At 38.7% G+C, this 19,635-nt stretch overlaps 1 protein-coding gene across 1 annotated transcript; it reads left to right on the forward strand.

The window, feature by feature from the left end:
- LOC139953598 (uncharacterized) lies at positions 1-19,635 on the forward strand. The gene is made up of 5 exons (XM_071953068.1): positions 1-611; positions 2,828-2,944; positions 3,702-3,839; positions 4,806-4,940; positions 13,536-19,635. Exons 1-5 carry the CDS (start codon positions 530-532, stop codon positions 14,108-14,110), a joined length of 1,047 nt encoding a protein of 348 aa, XP_071809169.1. The 5' UTR covers positions 1-529; the 3' UTR covers positions 14,111-19,635.

A 19,635-nucleotide genomic window follows, 5' to 3' on the forward strand; every position in this document is an offset into this window, starting at 1 on the left:
CAGATATTGGGTTGAATCCATCAAAATGATTACCTTTTTGAAAAGTGGTTCTTGTAAAAACAAAAAACAAAAGATCGATTTCCTTGTGTCTCGTAATTACTTAATCAACACTGAGTATACAGTGTTTATGGGTGAAACCAAAATTAATATTCTCTGTCCCCGATGCAAATTTCCATCTATTAAAGAGCATATTTTTATTGAGGTAAAACTGTTTTGAGGAGCAATGACCCACGGAACTTGGGCAAGATATTTTGGAGTCCATTTTTGGCCCTCAAATTAAAAGTCACTGCTGTTACGTAAGCGAGAAATTGTTTTTTAGTTAAACAATAATTTCATAATGCTACAGTCCGGAACTTCAAAAAATAAACCACAAGGGAAGGGCCAAACTTCAAAAATAAAGGGAGAAAAAAAGAACGCCTCCAGAATTTTGTTTATAATATTAGTTTCACCACGAGAGGGCCATTTACTTTCGCTTGGGGCGAGTTTTTTTTATCAACACAAATTTTTTTCTTTGAGCTGAAGGGACAAAATGGCGGCGTTCGGAGCAGACTGGCCGCTCAATGTGGCGTATGGTTTGTCCTTTTTCGTCCTCTTTCTCCCTAATGATGCAGGTAATTATTTTCGAAATCATGTAGTGTAATGTTGTTGTCATTGTATTTTTTATAATTAAGGTTAAAATGTCGTATTTAGTCGTCATATTGTAACATTTTCGTGCTGCAAAATCCTGCAATGTCTGCAGCTTTTCTTTGAACTGCAACTAGACCTATTGACTGTACACGTATGTACGTTTAATTTTTTAGCTCGATGTCGGTCACTTCGTACCCAAGTCACTTCGTACCCAAGTCATTTCGTACCCAAGTCACTTTGTACCACAATTGTCCGACTCTGACTGATGTGGCCGGCCTTCATTATTTTCTTTAATTTATAATGTGTGGACATCAACACCAATTATGTTTCATGGTAATTAAAAACGACTTGCAGGAAGTTTTGAATAAAAGTTCCTAACTAACCTTTGTAAAAAAAAAGTGTCCAGTTATTATTATTGCTGAAACTGAAATGTTCTTCACTTTGGTGCGACTTTCTCATCATGTTGAACTAGGACTTAGGTCTCGTATTTGTTGCCATAAATTACCGCCAATGTTCTGTGATGTATAATATAAAACAAAATTCCTGTTGTGTTTTTATGGTGAGTGCATTATTTTAAAAAAATAACTACAAGGCTTCATCGATTTAATTGCTCAAGCTCGGCTTTATCTGATCAGCAGAGTGTGAGTTCGAGTCCCAGTCATGACACTGTGTCCTTAAAGCCATTGGACCCTTTCGGTAAACAGTATTGTCCAAGGCCCACACTTTGTGTACCATAACTTCTATATCAAATAGCAAACCTGTGAAAATTTAGGCTCAATCGGTCATCGGAGTCGGGAGAAAACAACGGAAAAACCCACCCTTGTTTCCACGCGTTTCGCCGTGTCATGACATGTGTTTAAAAAAAAAATCGGTATTTCTCGTTAACGAGAATTTATATTGTTTTGCTGTTTTCTCAAAAAGTAAAGCATTTCATGGAATATTATTTCAAGAGAAGTCTTTCATCATTGCCTTCTGTAAACCCTGTAAGTTATTTGTAAATCTGTGAACTTTTATTTTTTTTTTCTGAATCGAAAGGATCCAATGGCTTTAAAGCCATTGGACCCTTTCGGTAAACAGTATTGTCCAAGTCCCACACTTCGTGTATCACAACTTATATGTAAAATAACAATCCTGTGGAAATTAAGGCTCAATCGGACATCGCAGTCGGGAGAAAATAACGGGAAAACCCACTCCTGTTTTCGCGCGTTTCGCCGTGTCATGACATGTGTTTATAACAAATCCGTAATTCTCGTTAACGAGAATTTATATTGTTTTATTGTTTTCTCAAAAAGTAAAGCATTTCATGGAGTATTATTTCAAGAGAAGTCTTTCATCATTGCCTTCTGTAAACCCTGTAAGTTATTTGTAAATCTGTGAACTTTAATTTTTTTTCTGAACCGAAAGGGTCCAATGGCTTTAAGCAAGACACTTAATTAATCTTTACTTTGCCCATCAGACTCTACGTATGTAAAGCTTTAGGTAGTGTGTTGTTATAAAAACTATCAACGCCTGTTAAAGACACTGGACACTATTGGTAATTGTCAAAGACTAGTCTTCGCAGTTGGTGGATCTCAACGAATGCATAAAATAACAAGCCTGTGAAAATTTGAGCTCAATTGGTTGTCGAAGTTGGCAGATATTAATGAAAGAAAAAAGCACCCTTGTCGCACCATTCATGGTCAAACGAAGTTGTGTGCTTTCAGATTCCTGATTTCGAGACCTCAAGTTCTAAATCTGAGGTCTCAAAATCAAATTCGTGGAAAATGACTTCTTTCTCGAAAACTACGTTTCTTCAGAGGGAGCTGTTTCTCAAAATGTTTTATACTATCAACCTCTCTCCATTACTCGTAATCAAGAAAGGTTTTATGATAATAATTATTTTGAGTAATTACCAATAGTGTCCACTGCCTTTAAATCGAACACTACACTTATCACAAGAAAAGGGGTTATCCCAGTGTCTGGCAGTGCGACTTTCTTCAATCATGACAGCATGAAGACTAACGTAGAAAGGGAGCAAGACAAAAATGAGAGTGGAGACAAAGCTAAGGTTTTGTAAAACCTTTACAAAACCTTGGCTTGGTTTTGTAAAACTTTTACAAAATCGTGGATTGGTCTCCACCATCATTTTTTTAAAGGCTCCTAGCTTTTCTTCATAGCAAATAAAATTTGTTATTGTTGTAACCATTGTACTTTGTTGCAGCCATACCATGCAGTAGCAACCCATGCAGTAACGGAGGGACCTGCCAAGCCTTCATGGACCACTACGTTTGCCTGTGTGATGAGTTCTGGAGAGGCAAACATTGCCAGTTGTTTAAAGGTAAAGTCTTGGCTCACATTGCAAGAAAACCACACCAAAGGCCTTGCTGCTCAACATATGTACTTAAGCTTGGGCGATACCACGATATTATCGAATATCGCGATACTAATTTGGAAACGATTTTGATATCGGTGTATGGGTAAAAACCAAAATTAATATCCTTTATCCCCGATGCAAATTTAACATCTATTATATCGGATCGATTTGGTTTTAATCGATATATCGCGATATTGACTAAGTATCGCAATATCGCGATGTATTTCCTAGCTGAGACATCTTGCACCCCATAGGTTTGGAGTAAAACCTGAAGAACAGGTCATTAGAACACCTCTCTTATGCTATGACTGTCTCTTCAACAACTTTCACTGGGAGTTTGAAGACTGATGATGTCAAATTTGATTAATCGCGATTATGTTGAATATCGCGATATATTGTCGGCGATATATAGTGAATAAAATAAATTGATATCGCCCAAGCTTATTTGTACTATGGAGTATTGTTTTAAGCTTTGCTTGGTGTCCAGAATCAAGCCAGGTTCATACTTCCTGGGAATAAGAATGTGATAACGAATTTTGATGTCACAAATTAGCAACGAATAATTCCCATCAGTTGAAATGTGCTAACTCCTGCATAACATTCGCAGCGAAAACGGGGCTGTGACATCAAAATTTGTATCGCATTCGCAGGAAGTATGAACCGGGCTTTAGTCTCGCGACGAATAAACTAAGTACAATTTTTTTAAATATTTAATTTCCAGGTTTTGCAGACTCACCTCCGATAACAGCCCTCTGTAGCGTTCAGGAGTTCCGATGTTATAGCGGCCATTGTGTTCCAGAGAGATTCGTCTGTGACGGCACAAAGGACTGTGTGGATGGGAGTGATGAGAAAGACTGCAGTAAGTGAACAGATTTTTTTTAAGTTGATTTTTTTAGTTTGTTAAAGGAACACGTTGCCTTGGATCGGACGAGTTGGTCTATAAAAAGCGTTTGAAACCGTTTGTTATGAAATGCATATGGTTAGAAAGATGTTTTAAAAGTAGAATATAATGATCCACACAAGTATCACTCAAAACTGTACGGTTTACTTTTTACGTCGCGAACTATCACGGTCGGCCATTTATGGGAGTCAAAAGTTTGACTCCCATAAATGGCCGACCGTGTTATTGGACGAGGTAAAAAGAAAACCACGCAATTTCAAGGCATATTTGTGTAGATCATTATATTCTACTTTTACAACATCTTTCGAACCATATGCATTTTATAACAAACGGTTACAAAACGCTTTTCAAAGACCAACTCGACCGATCCAAGGCAACGTGTTCCTTTAAATTTACCCATTCAGTTTTCCTTGTTGTGATTTATAATTTCATATTTGAAATAACAAGACTCCAAAGATGAAAGTGTCCGAGAGCATTTTGTCGAAAACAGCAAGTAGAAAAGCCAAATTGAAGGCTTTCGTGATCGGACTCTTCTTGGTCATAGCATGAACACCTTCAGGAAAGCAACTTGAAATAATTTGCAACAGCAGCAGTTGTGCCGTTGACGCCATTTTGATTGATGCCTCAAACATACGGCGTTTCTCCACCGGGTGATGGCGTGTACTGCTTGATCGTAATGCCATGTGTCATTTCACACAAGTGATCTCGGTGATTCTAAACAGGGATGCGATTTTTGGGGGAGGTCTTGATCCAGTTTGATTATAATGTGGGTCCGTGGTGATTTCATCACACAGATTCATTTAAATTTGTGATTTTATTACACGGATGCGATTTCAATGCATTTGACCATCGTTTAGAGATCTTGTGTGAAACAGGCTTTTGTGGGACTAGTAACGATATTTGAACTGTCCATTATCTTACTAGGTTCTGTGATACCGACGTTGGCGTGTGCTATGTGGGAGTTTGACTGTGGAAAAGGAGCCTGCGTACCTAAGGAGAGACAATGTGATAGAATTAGAGATTGTAGCAACGGTGAAGATGAACATAACTGCGAAAACGGTAGGTTGTTATTAATCAGAAAATGTTGCAAACTGCTTATTAACTATTTTATAAGGCTTCATTTAGCCTTCATTATGCAGAGCCCGAATATACAGGTAACCAGGTAAACCAAAAGGACCTGTGGTGTCAATCAGACCTTCGTTTATAGAAATAGAAGGAGCTCTTTTAATCGCTCTCCTGAAAATACTCAGGAGCTCAATTTGAGCTCCTAAAAAATCACTCATCTTAGATTGTCCAGGAGCTCAATTTGTTTGATAGCATACTCGGTTTATGATTACTAAAATGGTCAGGTCGGATCGGACTCGGACGTACACAAATAAAATGTACAGACAAAATAAAGTAAAACAACCCGATCCCACTCCCGTGTGACAAAATACCGCACGATTTTAAGGTTTTATGTTTAACCTTTCCTTTTTTTCTTAAATGTTTTCACATTTGATATAAAGCATTAGAAAATATAAATTTTCTTACGAGAAAATACGTCGTTGATCCATGGTTGGTCTAGTAGTAGTTCTAGTATTGCATGGACGACGTATACAGCAGCGTGTGTACATACGTACGTGTAGTAATGTACCCGGCTGCGAGTTCGTAAAGCTAGCAATCTGTTAATTGCGCTGCTCAATCTCGAGATTGCACAACAGATGTTTTATTGAGCTACGTACGTTGACGGTATGCGCTTCGCCCTTGCATTTGCGCCGCCTGGAAATGCGCGAAAACTCGCACGTGACACGTCGAGTCTTGTCTCAATGCGTTTATTGCTGGTTCGCGTAGATTTTACCATTAGAGGGCCTTTAATATCACGCTAGTGCATCGTTCCAAAGCGACCTCTAGCGTTCAATGTTTCTTTTATTTATTGTTGCACGCAAAGTAACAACGACTGACGTGAAATATGCTTTTGTATTATAAATAAAATACACCGCAATGATCGAGGAGGAGCGCTGTCGATCGCGCACCTGAAGAAAGCCCCAGGAGCGCGGTAGGAGCGCGATCGTGATCGCGCTCCTCAAAAACGAAGGTCTGTTTAGTAAATGCCAAAAATAGTTAACGGCCTGACGATTTGACCCTAGCAGAGTCTTCCTCGAAGGCTTAGTGACAACATAATATACATGTACAGAACCATTGTTTGAAGCTTTGTGTGGTCTTGGCATATTTGAACTGTATACTCTCCTGAGCAGAATATACTGCTCATAAAGTCAGGTACTGCTCAGAATGTCAGGACCACAAGGGCTCTTTTCAGAGCCAACACTTAAACAAAAGAGATTCACACATGGTTGTATCGTGGCATGTCAAGAGCACCGGATTCAAGCTCTGGTGTTTGATCAGCAGAGTGTGGGCTCGAATCTCGGTCGTGACACTTGCTACGTAAAATTGAGGAGGTAGTGCTTTCTGCTCTACCGGCCAGGCTTCGGACTGATGATACCCAAGCCTACATCCGTATGGACTGTAAAAGGGGTAACCCTGTTTCAGCCCTAGGAGTAGGTGGCAACGGCCTCTGGACAAAAATAATTGTAGCCCACACCTTGACGTGGCCTTCAGGCCTTGTGTGTCTGGAGACTTGCATAAAAAAAAAAAATCAAACACACAAAAAATCAGCAAGTTGATTATTTATCAATAGTTTCTTCCCAAACATGAACAGGTAACTATAAGTATAACATAAGTAGTGAAATGGAAATACATGAATAGAAAGAGAGAGTCAGAAAGCACACCCCAAAGAGAAAAAGAAAGGGGTAAACAATGAAAAGGGGGTGGGGCGGAGGGAAGGGGTGTTTAACCACAAGAAGATGGATACACAAAGGACAATTTTGAGGGTTGAAAGAGAGTGAAAAAATAATGAATTAGTGGATAAGGCAGACTGAAAGGGGGATATCTGTGGGGAAAGGGGAGGGGGAAGGCAAAGGGTTATAAGTCGTTTCAATCTGCATGATCTTCACTATTTTCTTAATTGGTTCCTTAAAGTGGTTTTGAGAGAGGGAGAGAGAGAGCGAGAAACTGTTTTTGTGCCAAAAGGTGTGAGCACTGTCACAGACACCACTATAGTTGGACAGCGCCCTCTAGAGTCCAGAGCTCATACTATGTAGTATTGAGATGGTAGTATTGAGGGTTGTAGATCGAAGGTCATAGGTCTTAATTAGTGCTGGGCGAATAGTGACATTTTGTTATTCGGATACTGCTGGCCAACTATCCGAAATTAACCGGATATTCGAATAGCTTTTTCGCCGCAAGAGGGCGCTATTAAAAAAATAAATTAAAAAAAATATTTTTTTTGCCGTTAGAGGGTGCTGTTCGTTTGTGAATGAGATCTTATGGGCGGATTGATATTAGTTTTAGACAGTGTCACTCGGTTCATTCATAAAAATGACCGGATCTAATTTAAAGATGGCGATTTGCTTTTTGTTTTGATCGTGATTGACTCTACGTGAAGGAAAACTTTTGTAATCTTTGAACAAATTACGTGTGAAATGTCATTGTTTTAACTCTTCACGGAGTTGAGCATAGTTAAATACTTAATTTATGCTGTTTTATGCTGTCTTTTAATAGAAGTCTCATAAGAATTCAGACAAAACATTCATATCAGTTGACGTCCGCGGATATTCGGATATTAAAGAATATCCGGTTACTCGGTTGTAATTACAGAATTATCCGGTTTGTAAATAGGTATTCGCGCCCTATGCGGATATTCGGTTAAGAAAAAAAAGGCATTCGCGGTTACGGATAGGAAAACCTATTCGCCATTAACCGGATATTCAAATAATTCGCCCAGGCCTAGTCTTAATGCTCTATTTACAGTCAGAGTCTGATTCTTGCAGTCCTCATTTGCAAGAACAAAGACTATTGTCGGCTTGTTTATTTGTTCTGTTGTCTTTAAAAGGGTTATTGTCTACTTAGTTCCTTTTGTCTATTGTTTAAACAGTAAAGTATGTGAACAAATAGAAAGGAAAAAATGTGTATTGCCCCCATGTCAGAATGTAGCACTGTGCCTTGCTCACAATTTTTTGAGTCAAAATTGCTTAAAATTTTGGTTTGTTTTTGCTAAGCGCAAAATTGCAGAGATCTGGTAACAATCAATGCGTGTTACATGTGCTACTGGTCAGTCACCCATTTCTGCTTAGCAAATTTGTGTGCAATCTGCTCTATACAATTTGGCCTGGTCATATTCCAAGTAAATAATGTATAAATCTGTGAAGTTTTCAAAATAAAACCCTGAAAAATCAAAGAGCAATATTTTCAGGAGAGTCGTGTTAATCCGTTCTACATGCTTAAACAATTGTTCGTCTCGCTGAGACACTAATTATTTTGTGTGAAATTATTTTACTCACTAACTTCTCAAAAACTACAGCACCTCGGCAAGTAATATTTTAAAGGAAGCTTTCAACCATCATTCAAACCGTGTGAGCTTAATGTAAATCTGTGGACGTTTGTGTTTTGTGTCTTACAAAAAGTGCCCCAAATCCTTTAAGTTGAAACACTTGCCGTAGATGACAAACACTAAGATCACTGAGCATCTTGAGAGCTTATCGTCATCTGACACATCGTCTTGAAGACAAAATTGGTAAATCTAAGAGGAGTCCTGAATAGATTACCAGCAGGTGATCTATCTTCGCACCATCGAGCGAAGAAACCCAGTAATTCAATTAAGAATGTTTGCTGTTATTCCCAGAAACATTGAAGCTGTGGTTTTTTCTAAGCTTGGGCGATATCGATTTATTTTATTCACGATATATCGCCCACAATATATCGCGATATTCGATATAATCGCGATTAATTAAATTTGACATCATCAGTCTTCTAACTCCAAGTGAAAGTTGTAGAAGAGACAGTCATAGCATAAGAGAGGTGTTCTAATGACCTATTCTTCTGGTTTTACTCCAAACCTATGGGGTGCAAGATGTCTCAGCTAGGAAATACATCGTGAAATTGCGATATTTACTCGATATATCGCGATATATCGATATTTCGATTAAAACCAAATCAATCCGATATCGAAATCGTTTCCAAATTAATATCGCGATATTCGATAATATCGTGATATCGCCCAAGCTTAGAATTTTTACAGGTTGGGTTTGTGCGTATCTAGGCCGTCGTCAAGCTGACATTGACACTGAACAATTTCAGCAGGCCTGGAATTACACATGGGCCATGACCTATTTAAGCACAAAAACTAGCTAAGCACAACAAGATTTTGCTTACCTGCAGGCTGGCATACATGTAGTGTATCTGTCAATCAAAACCATGTTGGTGATGTTGAACGGTCAAACAGTAAGAGGGTTGACTTTGTGTTGCTTATGCATTCATGATATCATTGCAGGCTGGCATCTATCATTCAAAACAGGATGATGTTAAATGGGTAAACAGTAGTAGGGTTAAGTTTATAAAAAGTACATCAGTCAAAATCTTATATCCAAGCCATTTCATTAAATAGGCCTAATAATAATAATACATGGCTCCGTACGTGTATATCGCTCGTGTACATCATGTACCAGTCACTCAGTAACCCTTAAGGCACTTTAGCGTTGAGTAATTTTCTTCAAGGTTTTGTGGAGCTATGTTTTTGAAGAATGACATGTGTAAGACCTACTCCTTTTACATAGCACTATGTTTGGTTTACAAGGTGCTGTGGCGCACTGCTGACTGTCACAAACTCCAATTATAAAAAAGAAAAAAAGAGATTTGAATCCCATTTACAAATCACATACAGCTTCCTTTTTGGTAAAATGTGTGAACTTGGCACCTGAGATACAGCTGCTGCTGTGAATGATGTGGAAATGTTTTCCTTTACACTCATGTATGGCCAACATGTCACTGTGATCAACTGGGCCAAATTTCATGAAACCTGTAGGCACGAAAACGTACTAAGCGCAGAAAAGAATTGCTTAACAGAAACAGGTTGCCTGTCAAAATTACATTAAGTTCAGATTGTTGTGACTTCATGGAGGCAACAAAGGCGACAAATTGGGGCAACAAATTGCCCCAATGCCTTGGTGCCCTTGCAATGATACAGTAGAAGTTTACAACTTCCCTATAGGGTGCCCTTTACCAAAGAGAAAATGCCTTGGTGCCCTTGCCCTTTCAAAAACTAGGCATACAGGGCTGTAGTGTCCCACTCAATTTTTCCTTAGAATTTTTGCAAGCGGAACTTTCTACCTAGGGTTTTGTGTTCATGGAGTGTCCCTTAGCAGAATTTCTATGTCATGAAGCTGTTCACAGTAATAATATCAAAGTCTTATGTAGCGAACGTATCTACCAAACAAGGTACTCAAGGCGCTGAGAATATACAAACTTTCAGAAAGATAGGTTATTGTAGGGATGAATTTTGAGACGCAATTAGCTAGCACCTTAGAAGGGTTAACAAGGTGCTACAAGTACGCAAGGGTAAATGCTGGCTAACCTGGGCCCAATTTCATAGAGCTGCTAAGCACACAAACTTGCTTAGCATGAAATGTTTGCCTTGATAAAAACAGGATTTCCTAACCAAATTTCTACGCGATTTTTCAAGTTGAGCATACAACAGCTGAATACCAGTAACTAGGAAATGCAACAAAATGAAAATTCGGTTGGTAATCCGTTTTTATCAAGGAAGAAATTTCATGCTAAGCAAATTTTCGTGCTTAGCAGCTCTATGAAATTGGGCCCTTCAGTAAGCACACGAGTGACGTAACAATGCAAACCATGGTGAACGCGCATGCAGGCCTAGAAATTTTCTGCTTACTTGAGAAATCATGGTGAAATACGGTAAGCACAAAAATGTGATTACCGGTAAACAGCTTTATGAAATTGGGACCAGGAAGTGACTCTAAGGATAGAGGAATAGTGATCCAGAAATCCAAGTTGGTAACTGAGAAGGAAGCTAGCGCTTAGCTGTTTTTGGGTCAGGCATTGGGGAATATTTTGACATAGCAGAGCGCTCTTCTAAAAATTGTGCATTTTACTCCGACAAAAACATCTCCAGATCACGCGAGCAACAGATTTTCAAACTTTCATCGAATGTCAACAGCTGAAATTATTGGCTCATGTTATGTCGAATGTTGAGCTGTGCAATCCAGAATGAACTAATTTTCACTACGTAGAAAGAAAATGTAGCTGAAACTTACCCAAAAACAGAAAATAGGAATAGCTGGTGCAAACTGCTTACCAACCAAAGGACCTATGGTATTAATGCAAAAAATAGTTGAAGGCAGTGGATACTATTGGTAATTTCTCAAAATATTTGTTAGCATAAAAACTTACTTGTTAATGAGTAATGGGGACAGGTTGATGTGATAGTATAAAACATTGTGAGAAACAGCTCCCTCTGAAGTAATGGAGAAAGAAGTAATTTTCCACAAATTTGATTTTGAGACCTCAGATTTAAAACTTGAGGTCTCGAAATCAACCATCTAAACGCACACAACTTCGTGTGACAAGGGTTATTTTTCTGTCATCATTATCTCGCAACTTCGATGACCGATTGAGCTCAAATTTTCACAGGTTTGTTATTTTATGCATACGTGTTGAGATCCACCAAGTGAGAAGACTGGATTTTGACAATTACCAACAGTGTCTACTGCCTTTAATGGCCTGGGCCCAATTTCATGGCTCTACTTACCGTAAGTACAGAATCGGCACTTACGGAAGCAGGGAATTCTGTGCTTACGGCAAGCATATTTCACGGGTTAGCGGCGAATTTTGGCTCCTGCGCGTGCGTACTCCACGTTACTAGGCATTTTACGCTTAAAAGGCTAGTGCAGAAATTTGGCGCTTGCACGTAAGCAGGGAATCATGATCGTAAGCGTAGAATTCGGCGGTAAGCAGAACCATGAAATTGGGCCCTGATGTTTTGACCCTAGCAAAGTCCTTCTCAAAGGCTAAATGACAACACAACAAACATGAACAGGTAACTAAGTGTACCATAAGTAAGTAGAAAAAACATGAATAGACTAAGAGAGTCTGAAAGCACACTAACGCAAAATTAAATCTTAAGATAAGTTTCTGCGAGAATGTCTTGTTTTCTTTGTTGCACTTGGACAACTGATGTATTTCTATTTGAAACTTGAATCTGAATTAGGAATGAGTTTCCCCAGCGTATTGTGGTAGAGCAGTTAAGAAGAGCACATGAGTAGGCCTGGGCGAATTATTCGGATATCCGGTTAATGGCGAATAGGTTTTCCTATCCGTAACCGCGAATGCCTTTTTTTTCTTAACCGGATATCCGCATAGGGCGCGAATACCTATTTACAAACAGGATAATTCTGTAATTACAACCGAGTAACCGGATATTCTTTAATATCCGAATATCCGCGGACGTCGGGCGACAACTGATATGAATGTTTTGTCTGAATCCTTATGAAACTTCTATTAAGACAGCATAAAACAGCATATATTAAGTATTTAACTATGCTCACCTCCGTGAAGAGTTAAAACAATGACATTTCTGACGTAATTTGTTCAAAGATTACAAAAGTTTTCCTTCACGTAGAGTCAATGACGATCAAAAGAAAAAGCAAATCGCCATCTTTAAATTAGATCCGGTCATTTTTATGAATGAACCGAGTGACACTGTCTAAAACTAATATCAATCCGCCCAAAAGATCTCATTCACAAACGAACAGCGCCCTCTAGCGGCAAAAAAAAAAAAAAATTTTTTTTTTTAAACAGCGCCCTCTAGCGGCGAAAAAACTATTCGAATATCCGGTTAATTTCGGATAGTTGGCCAGCGGTATCCGAATAACAAAATTTCACTATTCGCCCAGCACTACACTTGAGTCTGTTTTTGTTATCAGTACACAGTGGGTTTGAGTCCTGACTGTGGCACTTGTGCCATCGGTGAAGACACTTTACATTCCATCAACTGACTTAAAGTGATGTCTCTACTGCTGCTTCCTATGTTGTATCGTAATTTGGTTGTGACCCCTGGCTACAAGGCAGTTAACGGTTGTATAGCTTCTGACTGGCACCCCTGAACAAAGATATTGACAAAATAGGGACACCGCCAATATAGGGCTAGATAGCTCAGTTGGTAGAGCGCCGGCACGTTAATCCGGAGGTCGTTGGTTCGAATCCCACTCTAGTCAATTCTTTGTTCAACCCCCAAAATCATTTCAAAATTTACCCAGTCAGTTTCCCTTGTGGTTTATATTGATAACTGAAACAAAAAGTTGCATCCCCTTAAGGTGATCCCCTTAAGGTGATCCCCTGGCTGCCGCTTCCCATGTTGTATCATAACTTGGGTGTGATCCCTGGCTACAAGGTAGTTACAGGTGGTATAGCCTCTAACTGGCACCCCCGAACAAAGACATTGACAAAATAGGGAGATTGTCAACATTTGGTTGAACATTAAAGGAACACGTTGCCTTGGATCGGTCAAGTTGGTCTTTGAAAAGTGTTTGTAATAAAATGCATATGGGTAGAAAGGTGTTGTAAAAGTAGAATACAATGATCCACACAAAAATGCCTAGAAAATGCGTGGTTTTCATTTTACCTCGTCGACTCCCGTATTCCTTTAAGTAACTCACTCACACAGACAGATCCATGCCATTTGATTGACGGAACACGCATTATAAATCATCCATATTTAAGTCATCTATCTTTTGAAATAATTGTTTTTATTTCTAATTACAGATATCACACAGCCACCTGCCACACCGCTCCGTCCAGTAGAAACCTCCCCCAACCTCATCGATATACTCATCGTTTCATGCGCTATGCTCATGACCTTCATGGCCATCACAATATTTGTTTACGTTCGCCGTGTCCGGCGTATGCAGCAACGCTATTTTGCTGCAGTCGGTCATCCACACCACCTTCACCACCACCATCATCATCACAGCGGGCGTCGCCGAAGGCGGAGCCGCTCCCGTCGAATGGGCGACGGCATAGACGCCAACGGCGAGATAGACACAGTGACCACGCCCTACCGCCTCACGCAGCATTCAAACTTCTGCCATCACCTCCCGCCACATCGCTGCCCCGCTCGGACAAACTTACTCGTCTCGTACAACTTGAACAATGGCGTGCAGATCCCTCAACCAATCAGCACCTCGGATAAGGACGAGGATGATGTCGGGGACGAGGTCCCGCCGACGTACCTGGAGGTCGTCGGAGCTGGCTTCACTGCCGCTGGCATGGTCATGATGCAAGGGAACGAAACTCCGCCTCCTGCCTACGAAGATCTACAAGTTGAAGATGTGCTGTGAATTTTCTTGTGCACATTTAATGAGGAACACTTTTTTACACTATATTTGACTAGTGGTAAGTGTCCTCTATCATGCAAGTAAAAATACAGGCCATTTAGGTTGACAGATTACTGAAATGCTAGTGACTAGGGCATCAGTTGTAAATCGGCACCAGTCTAGAAGGTACCGCATGTCTAGTTTTTGTTGTTATTATTATTCACCTTCTTCTCTCAGTTTTTTTATGTCATGTGCAAAGCAATAACAATACTAAAGTATAGGATACTAAACTGAGTTTTAGTTTTGATCTTAAATCCTGCAGTGTTTTTTTACTTGGTCATGGCAAAGTGATAACAGACCAAGCTGAAGGCAAGGTCCTTTATTATTTGCTAAAAACCGAGTCACTGCTCTTTAGTTCGTATTCATAAAGACAGATTTTGTTAGAAAGCTTAAAGACGCTGGATGCTATTGGTAATTGTCAAAGACTAGTCTTCACAGTTGGTGTATCTGAACGTATGCATAAAATAACAAACCTGTGAAAATTTGAGCTCAATCGGTCGTCGAACTTGCGAGATAATAATGAAATAAAAAACACACTTGTCGCACCATGGTCACATGAAGTTGTGTGCTTTTAGATGGTTGATTTCGAGACTTCAAATTCTAAATCTGAGGTCTTGAAATCAAATTCGTGAAAAATTACTTCTTTCTCAAAAACTACGTCATTTCAGAGGGAGCTTTTTCCTCACAATGTTTAATACTATCAACCTCTCCCCATTACTCGTAATCAAGAAAGGTTTGTGATAATAATTATTCTGAGTAATTACCAATAGTGTCCACTGCCTTTAAACTGTAAAATAGTAAAACTTTTCTGCTTTGTAAATTTTCAATTGATGTCAGACCCTCCCTTAGGCTCAATTTATAAGGGGTCACATTGCATGCCACTCTCATTGATTGTAGTGTATGCGTGATTTAGCACCCGCGTAAGCTTGCATACCAATACAAAATAGACCGTATCGAATAACACCTTTATTACTATGCAAGAGGCAATATTGTAAGGCAGGCCGTATGCGCGTCTAAACCTATTGATTTCTATGGAACACGTACGTGCACGCACACGTACACGCCTAGCTCACAGACGCCATGTTCACGAGCAGGTATTTGAATGGTGATTGTCATATAAGCTTTGGCGATATTGCTTTTATCATCCCACGATATATCGTCAATAGAGTATCGTGATATTCGATTATATCGCGATTTATATTTGAAGTCTAAAATGCTGACATTTCACTATGCCCAATTTTTATACTTCTGAAATCTAAACAAATCGAGGTATGGATCTGTGAGGTGTACTGTCTACCCATGGTTCATAGCTCTATGAGTTTACACACACAAACAGTGTCTTTTAAAGTGTCTACTATTTTTGATTATATCGAGATATCGCCCAAGCTTAATGTCATATTCGTTACAGTCTATTTGCTATGAATGCTGAATGTGCTCAAGCCAATTGGTCTGAAACAGGGAACTTGGTCATGTGACCACATTTCAACCAAAAAACTATCTTGGGTATTTGTAAACCACCTTTATAACTCATAATTTATGTTGCAGAACATAAATTTTTAATAACAGTAACATATTTATTTTAACAGTCCTTTAGTGTTTAACTTTTTATATAAAATATTTTTTTACACTCTTCTGAAAGTTCCCGCCTTTTTTAAAACCAGCCATAAAAAAAACCATCTATTGATTGATGTCCATGCTATTAAAGGAAAACGTTGCCTTGGATCGATCAAGTTGGTCTTTGAAAAGCGTTTGAAACCGTTTGTTATGAAATGCAAATGGTTAGACAGATAATGTAAAAGTAGAGAATAATTATTCTCACAAACATTCCTCAAAATTGCACGGTTTTTCTTTTACATCGCAAAGAGACATGGTCGGCCATTTTGTGTATTCAAAATTTTGACTCCATAGACTGGCCGACCGTGTTGGTTCGCGACGTGAAAGAAAATCATGCAATTTCGAGTCATATTTGTGTGGGTCATTATATTCAACTTTAAAAACATCTTTCTAACCATATCCATTTTATAACAAATGGTTTTAAAACGCTTTTCATAGACCAACTCGCCTGATCCAAGGCAATGTGTCTCTTTTTCGATATTTATCCAGGCTATAATTGATATTTTTGTCCAATGCTGAGTAACAAATCTGACTAGAATGAAATAGTAGTCAGACAGTTTGGTTAAATTGTACTTGTAAATAATTGTGTGTAGGCCAGCCGTCGATTTCACCAAACTCTTCCTAACTTAGGATTAATCTTGGGACTTGGCACGAGTCCCAGCCTTGCACTGTAACATGTAGTCGCGGCTGGACTAAAAAATCAATAGTCGTGAATACGACACAAGTCGTCCAGGCTTAATTGTGTGGATGAAGTCACTTGATGAGAAAGTGTTTGGCAAAATGATCACCCTTTTTTTCGGTTTTCATAAGTAAATGTTCATGACGTCTACTGTATGGCAAAACAAAATGGTGTATGCGAATCAATAAAAGTGGTCAAAAGCGCCCGCACAATGTCTCACTCAACGTTCTCCGGGTTCTATTTCTATGGCAGATAGATTTATGATATGAACATGTCAACGCACACAAATTTCACGTTATGCCTATGGGCCAAAAAGTAACAGTTAACCATTTATCATCCATTCATTTCTGACTCATTGAAGTTCAATACAATAAGTTTCATGTTTTATTGAAAGTGAATTCATTCAAATTCAACACGTAGCTTCGGACATCTTTAAGTTGTTCTTTCTGTAAATATTTGTAAATATTTCCAAGTTTTTTGCTTTTTTCTTACTGTTACACCAAGTACTCTAAATTCACCTGTATCTACACTGTATATTTTTTACACAGTGAGACTTTTTAACCTGTCGATTGTTTTGATAGTCTTTGTATTTATTGTAACAGAGTTTTGTTAGTGATGTTAAGTTACTCATGTTTTGTTCATTGGAAGATATTATTGTTTCAAAACTTAGCGGCTCAAAGTATAGGGCAAGTTAGTGCTGCGATCAATATAATGTACATTTGTGGTAAAAACCTAGGCTTAAGTTTGGGTTCCAAATCTACTCACCGCTAGATGTCGAAGCACCCTGCAAGAAGGCACATTGCCCCAAATTTTACGACAAAGGCAATCCTGGGTTTTGGAAAGGTATGTAGCTCTATGTCCAGTCCATCAGAGTAGGGCCCAAGTTCATGGCTTTGCTTACCGCCGAATTCTGCGCTTTCGATCACCATTCATTCATTCATTCTTTCATTCAATCAAACTTACATTTACTCTTATGATTTACATACCATTTGCCGCTTACTGTGCAAGCGCCAAGTTTCTGCGCTAACTGTGTAAGCAAAGAATGCCTAGAAACAGTGAGTACACATGCACAGAAGCCAAAATTCAAACTTGCATTTTCTCTTATGATTTACATACCATTCGCCGCTTACTGTGCAAGCGCCAAATTTCTGCGCTAACTGTGTAAGCAAAGAATGCCTAAAAAAAGTGAGTACACATTCACAGAAGCCAAAATTCAAACTTACATTTCTTATGATTTACATCACATTCCCCGCTTACTGTGCAAGCGCCAAATTTCTGCGCTAACTGTGTAAGCAAAGAATGCCTAGAAACAGTGAGTACACGTACACAGAAGCCAAAATTCAAACTTACATTTCTCATGATTTACATACCATTCCCCGCTTACTGTGCAAGCGCCAAATTTCTGCGCTAACTGTGTAAGCAAAGAATGCCTAGAAACAGTGAGTACACATGCACAGAAGCCAAAATTCCTTGCTAACCCGTGAAATACGCTTAACCTAAGTGCGAAATTCCTTGCTTCCGTAACTAGAATAATGGAATTTTGAGGTTGTTTTTTAAAGAATTAGCAACAATTATTTGCTACTCTTAATTTTTAACAAGAGTTACAATGAAATCGGGCTCAAAGTTTACAACAATGCTTATCATGTGCTTGTCGTCAAACCTTAACTATTTATTATGCAACAACACAAATATTTGGGCCAAGTGTTTTGTAATTAGTATTATCAATGTGTGCTAAATTCTTAATTAAACAATGTATTTGTTTTTTAGTTGCTGGCTGGTCATATTTTATTCAAGTCTGGAATTGATGACATGTTGTCATCAGATTACGCGCTTTAGACTATAAAAGCATTATGAAATGAATATGGTTGGAAGGATATTTTAAAAGTAGAACAAAAAGTTAACACAAATTTTCCTTTTTTTGTGAGCTAACGCAAAATGTTTTTGTTTTTGTGGATTATTTTTTTACAACGCTTGGTTTTATGTGAAAATTACTGTGATAAAATGATGTATAGCATCTTACCTGTCAGGAAATCCCATGGAAGACATAAGGTGGACACAAATTAGGTGAAGTTGAAACTGCTTGGTTTTCCAAGGTCTGAAAGATGGACCTCAGAGTCCGTGACCAGACTAGCCAGACCAGACTGTTTGGGTCCCAGGCACCTGATGCAAATAACGAATATGAAATCAAGGGGTTAAGATGCTGTATAGTCTGGTAGCTATTAAATTTATTTTAATGCAATAACATGAGATTTGAGGCATTGCATTGGTGAGGTATCAATATATATTTGGTTTGCGGTAACACTAACACCATGTGTGTATCTACTTGCCTGGTAGATAATAAAGCAAGACAAGTTCTCAAAAGAGCATAATCTACCTTGGGTCGATTTCACAAAGAGTTAGGTTAGGACTAGTCCTAGGAGATATTCAAAACTTAAGGCTAGTCCTAAGTTAGGACGAGTTTTTATAAGACTAGTCTTAAAGACACTGGACACTGTTGGTATATTGTCAAAGACCAGTCTTCTCAGTTAGTTTATTTGAACATTATGCATAAAATAACAAACCTGTGAAAATTTGAGCTCAATTGGTCATCAACGTTTGGAGATAATAATGAAAGAGAAAACACCCTGGAAAAGTTTCCGTATGGCGCCACCACTTTTTCATTCGATATCAAACAGTATAGTATCTAATTTACCTCAAGGAGATATCCCTTTTTGTAAAAATCAGTGAAAAAGTGGTGGCGCCATACGGAAAGTTATCCAACAACCTTGGCACACGAAGCTGTGTGCTTTCATATGCTTGATTTTGAGACCTCAAATTATAAATCTGAGGTCTCAAAATCAAATTCAATGAAAATTACTTCTTTCTCGAAAACTCTGTCACTTCAGAGGGAGCCATTTCTCACAATGTTTTATACTGTCAACCTCTCCCAATTACTCGTTACCAAGTAAGGTTTTATGCTAATAATTATTTTGAGTAACTACCAATAGTGTCCACTGCCTTTAACTCTTTGTGAAATCCATCCCAGGCAATTAGATACACACATGATGTTATCGCAAACCAAATATATATTTATACATGTAGTTATAGGAGGGGGGGGGGGGTCGGCATTTTGATGAACGACTTTGTACTTGATGGTTGCAATACCACAGCACTGTATTCTGTATTTAAAACTTTGATAATAGATGATTAAAAAACT

The sequence above is a fragment of the Asterias amurensis genome, chromosome 22 (genome assembly GCF_032118995.1).
Source record: "Asterias amurensis chromosome 22, ASM3211899v1".
Classification (NCBI taxonomy): domain Eukaryota; kingdom Metazoa; phylum Echinodermata; class Asteroidea; order Forcipulatida; family Asteriidae; genus Asterias; species Asterias amurensis.

Bases quoted from the DNA above. Each gene is read 5' to 3' on its own strand.
- LOC139953598 (XM_071953068.1), top strand. From the start codon at position 530: ATGGCGGCGTTCGGAGCAGACTGGCCGCTCAATGTGGCGTATGGTTTG. The intron at 2,945-3,701 runs GTAAAGTCTTGG...TTTAATTTCCAG, and splicing joins ACATTGCCAGTTGTTTAAAG to GTTTTGCAGACTCACCTCCG. The intron at 4,941-13,535 runs GTAGGTTGTTAT...TTCTAATTACAG, and splicing joins TGAACATAACTGCGAAAACG to ATATCACACAGCCACCTGCC.